This window comes from Arachis hypogaea, chromosome 17 (assembly GCF_003086295.3).
Source record: "Arachis hypogaea cultivar Tifrunner chromosome 17, arahy.Tifrunner.gnm2.J5K5, whole genome shotgun sequence".
Classification (NCBI taxonomy): domain Eukaryota; kingdom Viridiplantae; phylum Streptophyta; class Magnoliopsida; order Fabales; family Fabaceae; genus Arachis; species Arachis hypogaea.
The window spans coordinates 124,725,445-124,743,742 of NC_092052.1; the positions used below are offsets into that span (position 1 = coordinate 124,725,445).

At 35.3% G+C, this 18,298-nt stretch overlaps 3 protein-coding genes across 4 annotated transcripts; all 3 read left to right on the forward strand.

Annotated features, from left to right (window-relative positions):
* The first annotated feature begins 613 nt into the window (after positions 1-613).
* LOC112764907 (uncharacterized) lies at positions 614-3,398 on the forward strand. The gene is made up of 2 exons (XM_025810733.3): positions 614-1,758; positions 2,901-3,398. Exons 1-2 carry the CDS (start codon positions 1,040-1,042, stop codon positions 2,974-2,976), a joined length of 795 nt encoding a protein of 264 aa, XP_025666518.1. The 5' UTR covers positions 614-1,039; the 3' UTR covers positions 2,977-3,398.
* Positions 3,399-3,432: 34 nt separating this feature from the next.
* LOC112765922 (uncharacterized) lies at positions 3,433-4,899 on the forward strand. Its single transcript, XM_025811792.3, has 2 exons — positions 3,433-4,277; positions 4,395-4,899. The coding sequence occupies exons 1-2, from the start codon at positions 4,068-4,070 to the stop codon at positions 4,698-4,700; spliced, it is 516 nt and encodes a 171-aa protein (XP_025667577.1). The 5' UTR covers positions 3,433-4,067; the 3' UTR covers positions 4,701-4,899.
* A 7,703-nt stretch (positions 4,900-12,602) lies between these two features.
* LOC112764373 (TOM1-like protein 3) lies at positions 12,603-17,543 on the forward strand. 2 transcript variants are annotated; one of them, XM_025809932.3, is made up of 10 exons: positions 12,603-12,922; positions 13,145-13,258; positions 13,653-13,731; positions 13,971-14,069; positions 14,155-14,268; positions 14,715-14,863; positions 15,620-15,701; positions 16,133-16,218; positions 16,309-16,503; positions 16,666-17,543. In XM_025809932.3, exons 2-10 carry the CDS (start codon positions 13,149-13,151, stop codon positions 17,297-17,299), a joined length of 1,548 nt encoding a protein of 515 aa, XP_025665717.1. In that variant the 5' UTR covers positions 12,603-12,922; positions 13,145-13,148; the 3' UTR covers positions 17,300-17,543. The 2 variants fall into 2 exon arrangements, with proteins under 2 accessions (XP_025665717.1, XP_025665716.1); XM_025809931.2 differs by having other exon boundaries at positions 12,638-12,910.
* Positions 17,544-18,298: the final 755 nt, after the last annotated feature.

The following is an 18,298-nucleotide window of genomic DNA, read 5'->3' on the forward strand; positions in this document are numbered from 1 at the left end:
GCTTGACAAAAGTAACGTTCAAAAGCAACCCTCGAATTTTGGAACCTTCGATTCAACATATCGATTAGCTTGTTGACTAATCATGATAGACTTTTGCTCGATCTTCCCTACTAAAAGATTCTTTCTCGGTGTAAATTTTCTTTGAAGATACACGTTTACTGACTCTTGAATGTTCATTTTTTCGAAAGAAATTATTTTTTACTAACAACCACATAACACCGTACTATCGAATGGTTATTTATATAAGATAAATAAAATAGAAAATAAAAGACATTTAAAAATTTACTACTTAGTTAAATCACTCTATCACTTCTTTAAATTATTGCTGACTTGAGTATCAGAATATCTTTTACAAGTACTCACGTCATTTGATATTTTTTAGAGTTTAACATATATTTTATTTGCAAAAAAGATAGAATGATATCTTCTATTAAAATGATGAGATATACTTTAAAAATTAAAAATCATCTATATAAAAATGTGTAGAAATTTAAATATATTTAGTAAAAAAAAAGGACAAATCTTATATTTATTTGATTTATATAATAATTAAACCATGAGACTAAAAAAAAATACGAGCACATATCAATCTAGAAGCATGATCTAATTTCTTAATGCGCAAATAATAGAATCAATATCGTTTTCTTCTTTTAGAAAAATAAAGATTAAAGTTACATTTAAAAAAAAAAAGAAGAGACAAACGAGAGAAATGTGAGGGTGAGAGAGCAATTAAAGAATTGGGCCCCACAAATCCACCAGCATCCAGAATCCCTTGACTTTAAGCCTTAAGGAGGCTAATCCCTGTTAATTTTATTCCCTCATTCAACACTATAATATCCCGATTACCAAACAAATTAATTAAATAATTAATTAATTAGCATTTAGCAGCATAAGCATTATTCTTTATTCATTAACAGCTCTCACTTCTCACTCCTATCTCAACCGTGTCGTCGGTGAATGAAAAACAAACACCTTTGCTTCAAACAAACATTAGAAACACAAAACAGAACCACCAAAAAAACAGAGCAAGAGAGACATCATGCTTGATCCACGAACACACGAACCAACCAATCCATTTCTTCTCTACAATGGAAATGGAACAACAACCACGCATCGTAGTTACAACTCATCATGGGACGAAGAAGTGGATTCTCCTCCTCTATGGAGCACGAGCCCCTCACGTGATCACAACAGAGCCAACCACCACCACCATTACAGAAGCATGTCCCCTGCTTCTCGAACACAAGCCATAGTCAGAGGCCAAAGGGAGCTCATGGAGATGGTTAAGAACATGCCTGAGTCCAATTACGAGCTCTCTCTCAAGGATCTCGTCGAGCATCACCACAGACATAACAACAATTCAGAGGAGGCGCCCACGGCGGCGGAGGACCAGAGGAAAACAAAGAGCCTAAAGAACGGCAGTGGCCGCGGCGGCGGAGGTAGTAGAAGGGTGGTTAGGAGAAGTGGAAGCATTGATCGCGGATCAGGTGGATTCTATCTGAAGATGGTGATCCCTTCTTTCTCTTTGGGATCTAAGAAGAAAAATAAGAACAAGAACAAGAATAATGAGTCGTTGGCCTCGGCGAATAACAGCAAAGTATCGCCGAGGCCAACGACTAATAATAATAATAATTCTGATAAGGAGTGGTGGAAGAAGAGTGATGACAGTGGTTCTTCAAGCCTTAACAGTGGCAGCTCCACCAAGAGATCTGGTAGCAGTAGCAGTAGTAATAGCAGCAGCAGCACAAGTAATTCCAGGTATATTTTACCGAATTATCTAATAATTCTCGTCTATCAACTTTACATAAAACAATTTAAGAACATATATATGGCTTTGATTTTCTGTTTGTTATTTGATTAAAAATTAGAAAATTGATGCCATGTGCTTTTCTTAAATCATCTTAATTTTGTTAAAATTCTACATATTAAATTAAATCATATAGTTGGTACAGGGGACAAGATTCTAGAACAGGAGAAGTAATTATACAATTTTTTTATTTTATTTCGTGCTGTTAGTTAGTTGAATCTTGCAGAGTTTTCCGTTGTTTGTTTGGTTCTGATTTCAGAACAGAACATTCAATTGTATATCCTTCAAATTGATCTGGATCTTGGGGAATATTTGCTTCAAAGTACTATAACATGATCTTAGGGTTTCGGTCCCAAAATTTTGGTAACTGAAAAAGTAAAAGAGAAACAAAAGTTACAAACGCGCACACGCTGTCGGGTAGATTCTAGATTTCATCTTATAAAATGTTTTTACCATTTTATCGTATTGAATATCGAAACCAATGAATATTGGTTTTCAATTGATTTTCAATTTTCGATGTTCATCTAACACCACTCCATTCTCCCTGTGTGTGATCGATTATAGGGGGAAATTGGCACCACTTACTTTGATTGAAAATGTCCTTTGGTGCTTCTTTTAAGGACTTGACCTAAATCAAATCAAAAGGGGTATTATAGTCATTCAAAAATATTTTTTATATGCTAAAATTAATCACTAAAATTAGTCACTAATATATTTGTGTATAAATATATATGTGATTTAATTTACTTTTAATGTGTATTTATTTTAACGTATATTTTATACTAGTAACTGACTTTGGTAGCTGATTTTTGTGTACACGTAGCATAATCGATACTTACCAGACGTTTGTTTCTTAGCTATTGCAATATGCAATTACTTTTTGTTCCTTACTAATCTAACTAAACAAGTAATGGTTGTAAGCCAAACAGGTGTCTACTTTGACAAAAAAAGAGAAAAAGAAAAAAGGAAATAGCCTTACATATTAAGCATTGTAACATCATATTTAGGACCTACACGTTTATGTGTTTATCTTGGTTAAGTTATTATTTTCTAATTAAATTTGGGCACCATGATTTTTTTTATGCATTTTTAGGGTTAGGAATGAGAAGAGTAACGGTCATCGTTGCTGGCCTTGCATTCCAAGACGCAAAAGGCAAACACAGAAATAACATTGTCGACATGTTGGTGTGATGAAAAATGATAGAGTACTCGTGGAATGAATGCATCCTTTATATGTTGAAACAAGTCCACATACACAGGCTCATCATGGAATTATAGCCATTGATAATACTTTGATTCGGCTTTAACTTTGATAAATAATTCAGATGAGTCCAACTTTTGAGCCTGGCTCTCAAGAATATATTGTGATCCAATATTAACACTTTTACAAGTATTGTTGTATGTGCTTCATGTAATTAATGTTTCACTGATGTTTAGACATGACAGGGCATATATGAAAGTGTGAACAGTGTTGTGGGTTTATTAGATATTCATAGAGGTGGCTTTAACTAGCCTGTATGTTTCTTTTATTCTTTATCTTGGTTGTACTGTTAGATGGTTCTATGACTATGCAATGGATAGCATTTTCTGATGATTAGCACATAATTAAGTTTAAGATATATTAATTTCTCACTATATTCTCCAACTTAACATATCAAAGATTAGGGGTGATAATGAATAAAGTAGAATAAAGTTTAGATTGAATCTTAACTTTATACACAGATTGATCAACCTTATTCTATTGACAGATTTATAACATGTCAATTCTAATCTTATCTATCCTTAATTGGTGGATATTTACCTTACCCACAAATCATTAACAAAATACAATATACAATAATTTGATAAGATATTGGAGTTATAATTTAGTATTTATATAAATAAATAAATTTGGCTTTTATATAAAGAAATTTTTTAAATTTTTAATTGAAAATTTTGACTTAATAATTAAAGACATTTTATATGAATTTATAACACATTATATATATATATATATATATGGGTTAACCACCAATTATATCCCCGGATTTTTTAAACGCTGACAATAATGCCCCTCACTTTTATTATCGACAAAAATATCGTTGGATAATTTAAAAACGTGCACCAAATGCCCGTCCGGCAAGTGATGCCTTCTCTATTGACGGAAGTGTGTGATGTGGCAAATGGAAAAGCTTGTGTGGCAAATGGAAAGCTTACCTGGACCCGTTTTCAAATTTTCTAATTCAATTACCCTAATTTCCAATTGCAAAATGAAAACGTGATGCATCTGAATAGCCGTTCAACCATGAATGCAGTAGGTATGATGAAGCGAAGGTCTGCATCAATGGTAGAAGGCGGCAACGATAGGTGCGAAGACTCTGGTTCGAAGCAGTATGACGGTATGTGTCGCTGTTCTCTTGCTGTTGTTGCTCTGAGATCGAAGATGAATGCTAACCCAGGGAGGTGGTTCCTTCGGTGCCCACTATGGAAGGTAAGCATGACTGGGTTTTGGCCTTTAATGGGTCTTTGTAGTTATTCCTGTTTTAATGTGTTTTGCACGTTATGATTGATTTGTTCTTCATGGGTTTTCAATTTGTGTTCTTGACAGAATAAAAACCAGGATTGCAAATATTTTCAATGGATTGATGAATTGGAAGAGCAAGACATGGTTGAAGAGGTAGAATGTTCTTGGAACCACAAACCCAGACTATCTTCAGGTGGAAAACTCAAACAGAAGAGCACTAGGAAGCTGTCCGAATCAGTGGAGTATGAGGACATAGACCCCATGGTGCTACCTGTTCTTACAAAAGAATTGAAGGAGAAATTAAGGAGGATTGAAATTCTTCTAATCATGATGTGCATTGGGGTTGCAATTGGTGTCTTCATCAATTTCTTTGCTCTGTTTAAGAACTGAGTTGAACTAATGTTAAATAGTGGATGAAGAGTAAATGTGAATGATTAGTGTGTATTTTTATAACTGTGAATGTGCCAAATTTGGTTGAAATAGGGAATGACAACTCTTGTATTGTGTTTTCATGGAACCTGATGTGTATTAAGAATGTAACAAATTATTCAACTATAAATTTGATGAGAACCTGATGTCTGTTGTGTTTTGCAAAGTGCAGTAAAACTAAATAGAATACTTGTAGTACAAACTTGGTAATTAACATTTAAATGTACTATATCTGATCACATTAACCATAACAGGTTACATAACGTTTATAACAATCCCCAAAAAGTAAATAAACATTCCCTGTAATTCAAGCATAACCTGTGATCAAGTGACAATGTTGCAATGACATAAGGAAATTAGGTAATCTACCACCAAAAGTACTTAACAGAGTCAAACACAATTTAGTTCAATATAACTGAAAACAACTTAAACAAGTCAGCCAAAAAACTCATTAACACTCAAAACAAAGGATTCCTAAATCAGCTCTACAATGTCAAAAGACATTAATACAACACATTCATCATGGCTTCTTCTTTTGTTTTTGTGAAAGCTTTGAAGGTGCAGGTATGGGCATGAATTCCATGAATCTCTTTGTGGTACCCTTGCTTGCTGCACTCATTGTTTGCTGAGAAACCAAAGGGGGAGCACTGGAGCTAGAATTTGGCACATGTACTTGGGCTGAAGTATTGGGCTTCACATGAATATTGGGCCTTCCAGCCACATTGGGCCTGACCTGTGGTGGTTTAAAAGGTACATTGGGCCTCACTGAGGTAGCCATTGGAGTGGGAGCAGCAGCCATACTGGACCTGACCTGTGGTGGCCTAATTGGATCATGTGCTAGTGCAATAGTGGATGATGGTCTCATAATGGAGATCTTTGCCCTAGCATTAGATGCATCCCTCCTCACAAGTCTTGGAGCAGCAGCTACAGCACCAGCAACCTTTGGTGGAGCTGACTTGTTGATAGTGGTGGTTGAAGCAGATGCTGCTGCAGGATCTGATTCCGACCCTTGGGCTTGCTACAAATTCAACACATAAATTCCAGAAGTCTGTGTATGTTGTAGAAAAAACAAGTACAAAGGTGTTAACATTGAAGCTAACCTCATTATCAGTTTGAGATTGGGGGTGCCCTTGTGTAACTTGTTGTTCATCAGCTGCCTCAAGAGTCTCCTCATAGTACATTTCTTGCTCTCTATCTAATATATCAGCAGCATCTTCTTGTTCATTTGCTGCTACTGATGCAGTTTCGGTTGCTTGACTAGTATCTCCCCTAAGACTTTTTTTCTTCTCTTCACATGTCCTTGCATTGTGTCCTTGCTGCAGCATATACAATAGGTTAGCACATATTTAGAATACAAATTAACAAGTCATGTATACACTGATTTCGAGTACAAAAGTAATGGGTTACTATCAAGTGAGGTGTTTACCTTTTTGCACCACTTACAAGTAGTTTGACCATACTTTCACGGCATTTTGTATTGGCTATTACCCTGACGCTCAGATTCATGACGTGCTCTCTTTTTTGTAGGTCTTCCGATTGGTCTTTTGTATGGTGGAGGTAGACAAGGATAACCTTCATAGTCATCCCAATACTCTTCACTGGGTACAGAGTTAATGTGAAACTGATATGCCCTGTTGTAGTGCTCCATGCATAACCAGTGATGCACATAGTCCTCAGGCCGGTGATTCTTCCTTTAAATAGCAGCCACTCCATGACAACAGGACAATCCAGCCAGTTGCCACTTTCTGCAGGTACATGTTCTTTCTAGTGTGTTAACAGTAACCCTGTGTCCATGTCTCCTCACCTCAAATAAGTTATGCTCATCATCCCCAACCCACTGGGCCTCCCAGTAATTACCCTCTTTTTTCTCCTTTTCAAGCCTACTCATCTGAATAGGTGCCAGCTTTCCTGTGTATGATGATAAAGCGTCTTTGTGCTGTGCCATAACCCTCATGATGTAGAACCTCATCTCTTCTAGCATTGTTAGGATACTTTTTCCTCTCATGCCCACTATTGTTGCATTAAATGATTCAGTATTGTTATTGGTAACATTATCCACTTTAGGCCATTCAGAAAAGCCTGATTTCGACCATGATGATTGTTCATAACTTGACAGGTACTCCTAAGCTCCTACATTGATCTGCTTGACATATGCCATTGCATTCTTGAATTCCAAATCTGTCATTGCCCGAGCACACTGCCACAGAGCTCCTCTTAACTCTTTATCCTTCCATCTCTTGTTCAAGTTCTGCCACATGTGCATCACACAAAATCTATGTGAAACTTTTGGCATGACTTCTTGGAGTGCTGGAACCAATCCCTAATACACATGGCAAAAACCCAATATTCAATATCACAACATAAGTGCATGAATACAAATTATCTAATAGGACAAGATGTATAAATTACCTTTTGCTTGTCACTCATGAAGTTCTACCCAAATTCTTTGTAATCACCGATATCGTCATGAAGTAAATTCAAGAACCATTTCCAATTTTCCTTTGTTTCCGCATCAACCACAGCATATGCTATAGGAAATAGATGATTATTCGCGTCTTGTCCTACAGCTGTGAGTAGTTGACCCCCAAAATACCCCTTAAGAAAGGTTCCATCAAGGCAAATAAAAGGCCTACAACCATATCTAAATTCTCTCTTACATGCCTCTAAGCATATATACAAACTTCTGAACTTAGACAAATCCTCTGGTTGTGGATGTGTGCTCATAGTACATGTAGAACTAGGATTAGCTTTTAAGCAGCTCCGATAAATAATTGCGTAGCTTACCATACTGTTCCTTCTCCGTCCCCTCAATGATATCCTTTGCCATCTCCATTGCGCTATACATCATTCGCTCACCTACACTTATGTCATATTCTACCTTGAACCACTCTTCTGCCTCCCTTTGTATCAAATTAGGAGAAATTATAAGCTTGTTAATTAATTCTCCAGCCACCCATTTACAGGTTACCGATCTAGATTTGTTACTCCTTGGACATGTGTGCTCATCAACTAGCGTCTTGATTTGAAAACTTGGTGGGAAATTTCTCCTTGAACAGTACACCTCCCGCAGACAGTCCTGATTATAACAAATAACTCTGCATCTTAGAGGCTCCACCTTTAAAAAGAACACTTCCCTCCCCAATTGGATGTTAAACTTCTTAACAGCATCCTTGAACTCTTGCATCGTTGCAAACTCCATGCCCAGCTCGAGTCTAACTTGGCCAAAGCGTGCTTCAGGATTGTGTTGTGGAAATACCGGGACCCCGTTTTCATCATCTGATTCAGCTAAATTGTGAAGATCCTCAGACTCGTATTGGAACTCATTTTCCCCACCCTTATCAACTCCATCAGCATTACCCTCATGTACAAGCACAACCACTGTTGGGGCCTCATTGTCCCTGGGAGGAATAATTTTCTGACCTGATGGTTGTGGCCTTGAGTGTCTCTTCCTTCTTCCTAATTGTCTTAAATTATCGTCTCCCTCCTTATTATGATTCTCTTCTACAATAACATAAAATAAAATAATTCGTTGTTAACAACATCGCAGTTTAGTATTTTTATGAAACCTAAATTGCATAATTTTCTAAATGAATTTACCTTCAATGGCAGGTTCAACATGCGGATTCACATCTTCATTTGACACATTCTGCGCAGATTCTGCTTCTCCTCTAACTTCTTCAGCTGGTGTTTCCCCTACTACTTTGGTGGTACCCAATGGTGGTGGCCTTGCATGTTTCTTTCTAATTCTCTTTCTACCATATCTACCGACATCCTCATTGGTTTCATATCCGGTAGTTTGATCTCCCTCAACTTGGGGTGCCTCAGTTGGTAGTACATTAGTAGTCTCAACATTACCCTTGTCTTGAGCCACTTCCCCATTACCATTGTACCAATCTTCCATCACCTCATCTTCTCCCTGCCTTTCTTCATCACGACACACATCCTCATCATCTACCTCTACAACTTCTACCTCATCCTCAGATACCTTGACTTCATCTACGTACTCAGGATTTTCTAGAACAGGATGCTCAAAATACAAGTGAACCCTATTACCATTTTTCATCGCAGCATCACACATACTAATAACATCAGCATCCCTCTTAAGCGGCCTTAAACCATTTGATAAGTCAAAACCGGGCTCTAAACAATGAACGTCCTTAAAACCTATGTAACCTAAATCGAGAAACAACCCTTCTACCAGAAATAAATTACAAGTATCCACACATACCCTGTCAATGTTGCTAACAGTACCCCCAGAATATTGCAAACCACCCTTTTGATTACTTTCTAACCTACCCATGTGGTGCATCACAAATGTTATGAGTGTTGACATCTGAAATTTCAAGCAGAAAAATACACATTTTAATACTAGTACAACACCAATCAACTACTAAAATTGTTCATCCAAAACAGAAAAAAATTACACTGACTAAACCCTAAACCAATACAATACAGCAAACAAGGCATGCATCAAGTGACAAAATTTTAATGCCCAAAAATCCAAATTGTCACATATTTAGTTACCATTTTTTTTCCATCAAAGACCATATAGCCACAGAAACATGAACGAAGACAAAGTTCCTAATGGCAAAGAGGCAGAGATATTACGCGTACCTTGTTAGATGAACAACCACCAACATGCAACAATGTCCCTCCAAACCAGCATTGCGGCGACGATGGGCTGACAATGGTCTTCGACGGTGACTTGAAGAGGAGAAGATGGAGAGGCTACTATGACTCCAGTGTTAACTATTTTACTCTTTTACAGTGTTAAAATCGTTTAACTTCTTAAAGCATTAGTTGAAATTAGGTTATTAATTAGGAATTAGGGTATTTGAATTAGGAAATTTGGGAATGGGTCCAGGTAAGCTTTCCGTTTGCCACACAAGTTTTTCCGTTTGCCACATCACACACTTCCGTCAACGGAGAAGGCATCACTTGCCGGACGGGTATTTGGTGCACGTTTTTAAATTATCCAACGATATTTTTGTCAATAATAAAAGTGAGGGGCATTATTATCAGCGTTTAGAAAATTTGGGGGTATCATTGGTGGTTAACCCTATATATATATATATATATATATATATGAAATGGCCTTCGCCTATCGTATGTATCGGCTTGGCTTCGCAAGCGGGTTAGTGACTTACGTACCTAACCTATTAGCTGTCCTGCTACAAAGCTGACTGATAATGCCCGCTTTTTTGTCAATTGAGCCGCTTTCCCTCATTCCACTCGTCCATCATTTTCCATTCCACTTTTCTATTTGATTTTCTTTCTTCTCCCTTTGTTCTGTGAGAAACTTTCTCTAATTCACTCCATCCCTCATCTACTACTCGTGCGTACAATGATTTTTGTGGAGGATTGATAGCACTCAGTTCTTCGAGCGGATGGTGGGAGCCGATAGACGATACGAACTAGGGATCTCACCAAGAGAGCCTCTATTCCATGCTTTCGCCAAGCTAGTATATATATATAGGGTCTGTGTCAGTTGGGTAGGTTGATTTGACAATTTTATCCGACTAAGTTGGATCAGATTTGATATCCGCAAATAAAATTGTTGTTGCCATTTTTATCAAAGACTAATTTATTATGGGTTCTAACACTATATTATTATATACATAAAATAAAATTTGAATTTTTTGACATTTATTAAATCAATTAGTAAATTAATCACTAGATAAACACAAATTTAAGATTTGAAATAGGTGGAGATGCTGAATTGGGAGAGAAGTTTTTTCAAAGCTAACATTTTAAGTAAAACTTGATTGCAACTTAATTTAAAAGAAATTTATTCACATAATACCAGTGTACCATTATTATTAAATAGTGTAATACATAAAGCCAACATGTGACCAACTATCACCTGAATCTTAGTCTATTGGGATGAAAAAGGAATAAATTTGTTTATTTGTTCCAACAAAAAGTTAAAACAATGCGACAACTAATATTTTTATGCTTACAAAGAACACCGCGATAGGACAAAATAACGATATTTGTATGCACTGTGTTGGGAGTTTTCACATGGTTAACAAATAACATGAGTTGAATGGATGCAGGTTTCTTGTAAAATTAAATTTAATATTGAAATTTATTATAAAAAATACAACTTACAGTAATTTTAAAAAAAATTAATTGCATATATGTATATGGTCATAAATTTTGTTTTTGGTAATATATTTGGTCATGAATTTAATTACATTTTTTTGGTACACATTTAATTGCATATATATATATTATATAGATATTCTGGATTTTTTGTTTTTGGTATTTATATATGGACTGGATTTAATTGCATATTTGAAACTCACAAACATGCTTCTTTTTTTTGTTTTGGACCTGAGTCACACTGGTTTTCGTCACTGACTCTGTACACACTGGATGACAAATAAATGGGCCAGTTTGGGCCTTCTCATTCGTAGCTAAATTTCAGTACAAAAATATTGTATATGACTGACAAAAACCAAGATAATAACTAAGCCTTGATTTTAATAAAAAAAAAAAACCAAGCCTGATTTATATTTCGACCATAAAAGAGCTTCTTGGGCCATGTTTTCTTTTATTTTCTCTTTAAGAGGAGAAAATTCTTTTGACCAAAACAATCTAAAATACGGTAGAGAAACTTTATTCATGAATAAAAATGATACATAAAAAATTACCAAAAAAAAAAAAAAAAAGATACATCAAATTTAACTTTTAATAAGAAACAAATTCAGAAAAGCTTTAGATTTTAGATGTCCTAAATTATGACTATGCTAACTTTGAAAGAAAAAATTAATAATAGATTATTTCTGGTAAAAAAAAACACAATGACAATTATTTATTTTGCAAAACTTAATATTAACTTTAAGGAGATATTACATATTAAAATCACAAAACAGTATAATTTTTTTTTTCATATATGACTAAGGAATGAATTTATTTCTATTGTTGTAAAAAAAAAAAACTAAATTGGAAAAGAAAAGATAATATGACTAGTAGGTAGATTTGTCAAGGAGGAAATATATACTTTCAAATTTTCTTCATTACTTAGCATTCAAAAGTTCAAAGGGGAATAACAAGTTTGACCTTAAGATTCCAAGCTCCAATGGAGACCCGTGATGATGTGTGAATCAGAAAAACGCGGTTACCAATTAGAATGCGACTTCCCATCACTTATTCTAACTTCTACAAAAGTCAAACTAAGAACATCAACAATATAAGTACTCCGTACTAAACAACAACTACTTCTCTTCATATTTTACATTTTTTTATTTTTCTTTTTAGCAAGGATAAGCTAAAAATAAGTAAAAATAAAGAGGACAAAGCATGACGATAGATATAACCAAGTAACCAACCGGCCGAATCCAATAATAATAATAATAATAATAATAATAATTTAATGAAGCGTTGGATATATGTTCGAATTAAATATTTTATATATTAATCAATTAAATTGATTCAATGATTAGTTTATTTCTCTACAATTAATTTTTAGTTTGTCAAATTAAAAATTATTCTAGACAATAAAAAAATATGTATGTATATTATTTTAGATATTTTTCTCTTCAAAAAAGAGTACTCTTTGATTTGTCATTTTAATTATAATTTTAAATTTAATTTATTTTATCTAATTACATTTCAACTCGTTTTATTTTTATTTCTTCCAGAAATAAGAGGGAATAATATTTTTTAGAATAAATAATAATAATACAATTACATATTCTTTAAATTTAATTCTTTATTCAATTTTTTTAAAAAAATAAAAAATAAATATTTTTTTATTTTTTAAATAATTAATACGTAAAAATAAGTTTTTTTTAAATTAATTAAATAATAAATTCTTAAAAAAATAATTCAAAAGTTGAATTTTAAAACACAAGCAACATTTTTCAAATAATAATACTAATACAGATTAATTTGTCGCGATCGTAAAACGAATAAAATGAGAAAAGAGAAGGAAAAAAAAAAGGACATGGTTTCGTTGTTCGTGTAGGTGAGGTGTGTTGTGTGTAAGAACAAAAAAAAAGTGAAAAGTCGGTCCCCAAAATCCCCAATTGGAGACCGATCTTCTTTCTTCCAATCTCTCATCTGCTTCCTCATACATTCGGATTCGCTTCTCTATTCTGATTCTACGATTCCATTCCATTCCATCAATTCAATTCTTCTACCATCCGATTGTTTTCCTTCCACAGGTAAAGGTTAAGGTTATTTCTCCCTCTCTCTCTCTGCTAATTTTGACCGATTGAATTGGTACTGTGAGGTTTGATAATTTTGAAAATTGTGGATTAATTAGTGGTCATGCCTGTAGTAAATGACGATTTTAGTAAGGTGTAATAACAAGTTTAGATTTTTTTTGGATTGGGTATATAATTTGGGTTTGCTTATTGATATGGATTTTGTCGTTGCGTGGTTTTGGGATTTTGCAGAGAGATGGCTAACAATGCTGCTACGTGTGCTGAGAGGGCAACAAGTGACATGCTTATTGGTCCTGATTGGGCAATTAACATTGAGTTGTGTGATATCATCAATATGGACCCTAAGTAAAAACCTTATAGCTCATACTCTTGCTCCTTTTCGTGTTTAACTTTTCTTTTTGTCTCTCATACCTGTGATTTAGGTATTATGTATGCTTTTGGTTTGTGAGTAATTTTATGTAATTTCAATGATCACTTTACACTAGGTTCCTAACCTTCTGCTAGTGTTTGCCAGAGAACTGTTGGTAATTCATACATTGTGGCTTAGTGAGCTAGGTGTCAAGTAGGCAAAAGTGAAACTGTGTCCTTTTTCTTTTCTTGTTAACTTGATATTCAGTTTTTACTTTTTGGTTTTGGATCTTAAGTATGTTGATTGATTCTTTATAACTTATTCTGGACACTGGGTTTTCCTTGATTATGTTGTTCTTGATCTTCTCTGCTGAACTGATTAAATTTGCAGGCAAGCAAAGGATGCGTTAAAGATACTTAAGAAGCGTTTGGGCAATAAAAGTCCTAAGATACAACTTCTGGCACTTTTTGTTAGTATTTCTCTTCTACTTTTTTGATAGTTATTGAATGTTTTAATGCAATTTGATGTCGTGTGACATATTATTTTATAGGTTAAAGTAACTTTTGTAAAGTTGTTCATATTTTTTAAATTCTTTTGCTGCTATAAGATATGAGGCGTAGAGTACTGCCAAAATTTTTATTCATAGTGTCAGTTATGTAGACATAGTGAATAACTCTAACTCACATGCATGGTATGTATTTGATGTAGGCACTGGAGACCCTTAGTAAAAATTGTGGTGAAAGCGTGTTTCAGCAGATTGTTGAGCGGGACATCTTACATGATATGGTTAAGATAGTGAAGAAGAAGGTATTTAATTTCTTTGACACCTTTTATAGTTCAGTAATAGACTCTCTTATCCACTCCTTTATTTCTTTTACATCTCATTGTACAGCCTGACTTAAATGTGAGGGAAAAGATACTGATTTTGATTGATACATGGCAAGAAGCTTTTGGGGGCCCAACCGGTGTTTACCCCCAATACTATGCAGCATATAATGAATTAAAGGTGATAACTCTTGTGCACCAAGATATTACTTTCAGGCAATTAATTTATTTTTGCAAGCAAATAGTTCTACTGTATATTGACATGCATTGACGTTTTTATTGATGCACATTAATGATGTAAAAGATGTTATATCTTTTACTGCATGTGACATATTCTTATAGTTCTTGCGTTAACCTGGGAAAAAATTAGCCTGTAGTAATTTTTTTTTTAAATTATTGTTTTTTAGTACGTTGGTTATATTACTCCACAAGCTCCATGCAAATGTGTGTGTGCATGTTGGAGTTGCACTCCTAGGCATGCACACACACTCACTCAAATGCTCTCTTTCTCACAAAGGCATATCTAAATTTCTATTCAAAACTACATATGATTAAGTTATTTTTGGATCAGAAGCATTAATATTTTGTTTCTCAAATGTATTATTCTTAATAATTAATATTTGCTAGGCTGCTGGAGTTGAATTTCCACCACGAGCAGAGAGCAGTGTGCCATTTTTCACTCCTCCTCAAACCCAGCCAGTTGTTCATTCAGCTGTAGAATATGATGATGATGCTGCTATTCAGGCTTCTCTTCATTCGGATGAATCTGGCCTTAGGTGCTCTTTCAACTTCATATCCTAATATTCTAATCCCTATGTTTGTTGTGTCTGGCTAAAAGTATTACCATATAATTCACATAATGCAAAAAGATTTAATTGAGTAGGTAGGGACCCCATCTTATAAAACTCAATTTTATACAAATATGTATGCCAAATTTTACGCACAGTTTGCATGCTGGTAAAGTCATAATAATGGATCCTCTAAATTGATGGTTTATGATTTTAAATTTTACATCTCTACGAACCAATTTACCTGTTGGTAGTTTCTGAAGTTGAAGGTCCTTTGTCAGGGTAAGAAATCTGTCCAATTCTTGTGGCGATGAATTTCCAACTTAGACAAAAAGGAATTAAATAATGAAAAGAGTTTTTGAAGCTGTTTGAAAGTTTGTCATTTTAATGCCCTACGTCATACTGGTTATATCTAGTCTCTTCCCCGAACATCTTAAGGGTCAGCACCACATCGGCCTAGTAGTCAAGGGGGTATTAGTTTGCCCTGGTGCCGGCCAAATGTTTAGGGCTTTAGGCCTTGCAAATGTTGATGATTTAATTAGGGGACATCCTCTTATGGATTTATGGGGGATTTTGGTGCTCTTTTCGGCTGGTGCTCAATTTTTTGTCTTCATCCATCTATGTAACTGTTGTAGGAATACTATTCTTTATCTTTTTTAGTACTTGTCTTCTTTCTCCTGGTAAATTTTCTTTGCTTTAGCTTTTTTTTCTCCGTCTCTCTCAACTAAATTTGTTTATAATCAGTGTGCCAGAGATTCAAAATGCTCAAGGACTAGCTGATGTTTTGATGGAAATGCTGAATGCCCTGAATCCTAAAGATCCCAAGGTGATACTTTTCCCTCCTGTTATGTTTCTTTATCTTCTTGCTTCATTGTCGAACTTCTGTTCAGTTTTTCTTGTTTATGAAGACGTGCTTGAAGATGCTATATTTCTCATTACTCGTTTTTCCATTCTGTTAGTTATTGTGAAGCACTAGGGAAATTTCAATCTATTGTTTACATGGGGATTAATTCATTTGTACTAGACATTGTGTTTAGCTGTTGTTTCAGAGTAGATAACCTACAAACGTGTTCTGGAAGGGAAAAATCCAGTCATGACATCTACAGAAATGTTCCTTGCAGTTGCAGAACTAAGACATATTTCAAACTTAATGCTTTTACTTGCTATAATATTTTTTATTTTTTGTTCTGTGCAAAGTAGTCATGGTGAGTTGTCGATTTTCATTTGTTTCCTAATGTTTTTAATAAAACTTGGCAGAGCGTGAAAGATGAATTCATTGTTGACCTTGTGGACCAGTGCCGATCTTATCAAAAGCGTGTGATGCTTCTTGTGAACAATACTGCGTAAGAAATTTTCGCAAAAAAAAAAAAATAGAAGTCTCTTCTCGCCATGGAACCCCAAAATAATGACAATAATGGTTGCCTTTTGTCCAGGGATGAGCAGCTTTTAATTCAGGGATTGGCACTGAATGACAGCCTTCAGCGAGTACTCCTCAAACACGACAATATTGCGAACGGAACTGTCGATACAGGTGCAAGAGCAACAGAAACTCCAGCTCTGCCACTTGTAAATGTAAATCACGAGGATGATGATGAGTCAGAGGATGATTTTGCTCAACTAGCCCATAGGTGAACCACAGAAATTCTTTCATTATATTAATCTTGTGGTAGTTCATATATCTTAGTGAGCATAATTGTTTATATCATGGATTCATGGTGTAATTAGATTTCTGTCGAGCATATTTCCATTTGATACACACTATAATTAGCAGTTCAATACAATAATTTCAGGTCATCACGCGATACTAATGCACAGAACCGGAAACCAGCCTACGACAAGGCAGAACCAGGGAGGTTTAACTCATTTCTTCCTCCACCACCACCATCAAAGAATCCGGTCTACTCTGACACAGGCATGGTTGACTATCTCAGTGGTGATGCATATAAAGCAGAGGGAGGATCCTCTGAAAACTCAAAGCAGACTCCGTTGGCAGCTCCGACTAATCCCACCGCATCAACTATTCCTGCACGGTCCTCTTCACCTCCTACTCATGCCAGGAGTACTTCACCAATTGTCAGTGGCCAGCCTGTGTATGATGAGCCATCTCCCACAAAAAAGTATTCAGAAGATCTGCCTCCAGCTCAATGGGACAGGGACACACCATCTACTGGGTTCCTTCCACCGCCACCTGCGAAGCACAACCAGAGACAACAATTTTTTGAGCAACAAAGTGGAACAACTTATTCAAGTGGTGGATCCAGTTCCTCTTATGATGGTTTGGTTGGGCAAACTCAGAATCTGTCTCTAAATCCATCCACCCCAACCAAACAACAGAAGCCAGAAGATGTCCTGTTCAAAGATTTGGTTGATTTTGCCAAATCCAAAACCTCTTCATCTTCCAAACCAAATAATAGGTCATATTGAGATATTGTTTGTATTGTTTATACTGCTACAGCTCACGAGTGTGGTTCATCGTGTTTTGCTTCAGATCATTGAGACAACCCATTTTGTGGTTGTGTTTAGGAATCTTCGGGTATGATTTTCCCATGCGTGTACGTAGTTTAAAATCTATAGTCGTTGCATATATTCATGTATATGGTTCATATTGGATTTGTTGGCTCGTGTTCTAAATAATATCGGATTCCTAGCTTCAGAATTTCTTCCAAAATCCCTATTTGAAAAATGGAAGTGAGTATTTATTCGATGGGGGTAATTTCAAACTCTTCGAGCTCCATTATCCACCAAATAGAGTGAGTATCATAATATTTATTTACGAGCAATGCTATATGACTAGTATATATTATCATTTTTTGTCAATGTGGTTAGTAATAATTTGTAATTAAATTTATAGACATTTTGTATAACTCCGCCTATGTTACACTTGCGATGTATAGTTGGTCCCAAACTCGGATAAAGGAGGAGAGTTGTGTTAGGTTTTCGACAACTAACATAAAAACATAGTCGAATCCTCATGACATGAATAAAAAACGTTATTGCGTTAAAGCTAGGTCGTTGTTCAGAAGCAACGCGTTGTATGGCTCGAGTACGGTGTCAAATGAGTAAGGGTCGCTGTCTCGGTGCCCAGATGTAATGTTAAATGGGTAAGGGTTCCCGCGTTTTCGTGAACGGACGAAGGTAAATAAGCTAGTTCACAAAGTAAAAGGTAAAGGTCGGAGTGACAGAATGTTGAAATTTGAGACATGGAACATAGGCACTCTAATAGGAAAATTTATGGAGGTGGTGAACACTATGACAAGGAGAAAGATTAATATTATGTGCCTACAAGAAACAAAATGGGTTGGTGCGAAGGCTAGGGAGTTGGATACTTTCGGATTCAAACATTGGTATACAAGAAAAGTGAAGAATAGGAATATGGTTGGTATTATTGTGGATAAACAGTGGAAGAAGGACGTATTAGATGTC

Excerpts from the sequence above, each read along its gene's own strand:
- LOC112764907 (XM_025810733.3), top strand. The coding sequence starts at position 1,040 with ATGCTTGATCCACGAACACACGAACCAACCAATCCATTTCTTCTCTAC. Across the intron at positions 1,759-2,900 it reads AGCAGCACAAGTAATTCCAG|GGTTAGGAATGAGAAGAGTA; the intron begins GTATATTTTACC and ends ATGCATTTTTAG.
- LOC112765922 (XM_025811792.3), top strand. The coding sequence starts at position 4,068 with ATGCATCTGAATAGCCGTTCAACCATGAATGCAGTAGGTATGATGAAG. Across the intron at positions 4,278-4,394 it reads TTCGGTGCCCACTATGGAAG|AATAAAAACCAGGATTGCAA; the intron begins GTAAGCATGACT and ends TGTTCTTGACAG.
- LOC112764373 (XM_025809932.3), top strand. The coding sequence starts at position 13,149 with ATGGCTAACAATGCTGCTACGTGTGCTGAGAGGGCAACAAGTGACATG. Across the intron at positions 14,070-14,154 it reads TTAAGATAGTGAAGAAGAAG|CCTGACTTAAATGTGAGGGA; the intron begins GTATTTAATTTC and ends CTCATTGTACAG. Across the intron at positions 14,269-14,714 it reads CAGCATATAATGAATTAAAG|GCTGCTGGAGTTGAATTTCC; the intron begins GTGATAACTCTT and ends AATATTTGCTAG.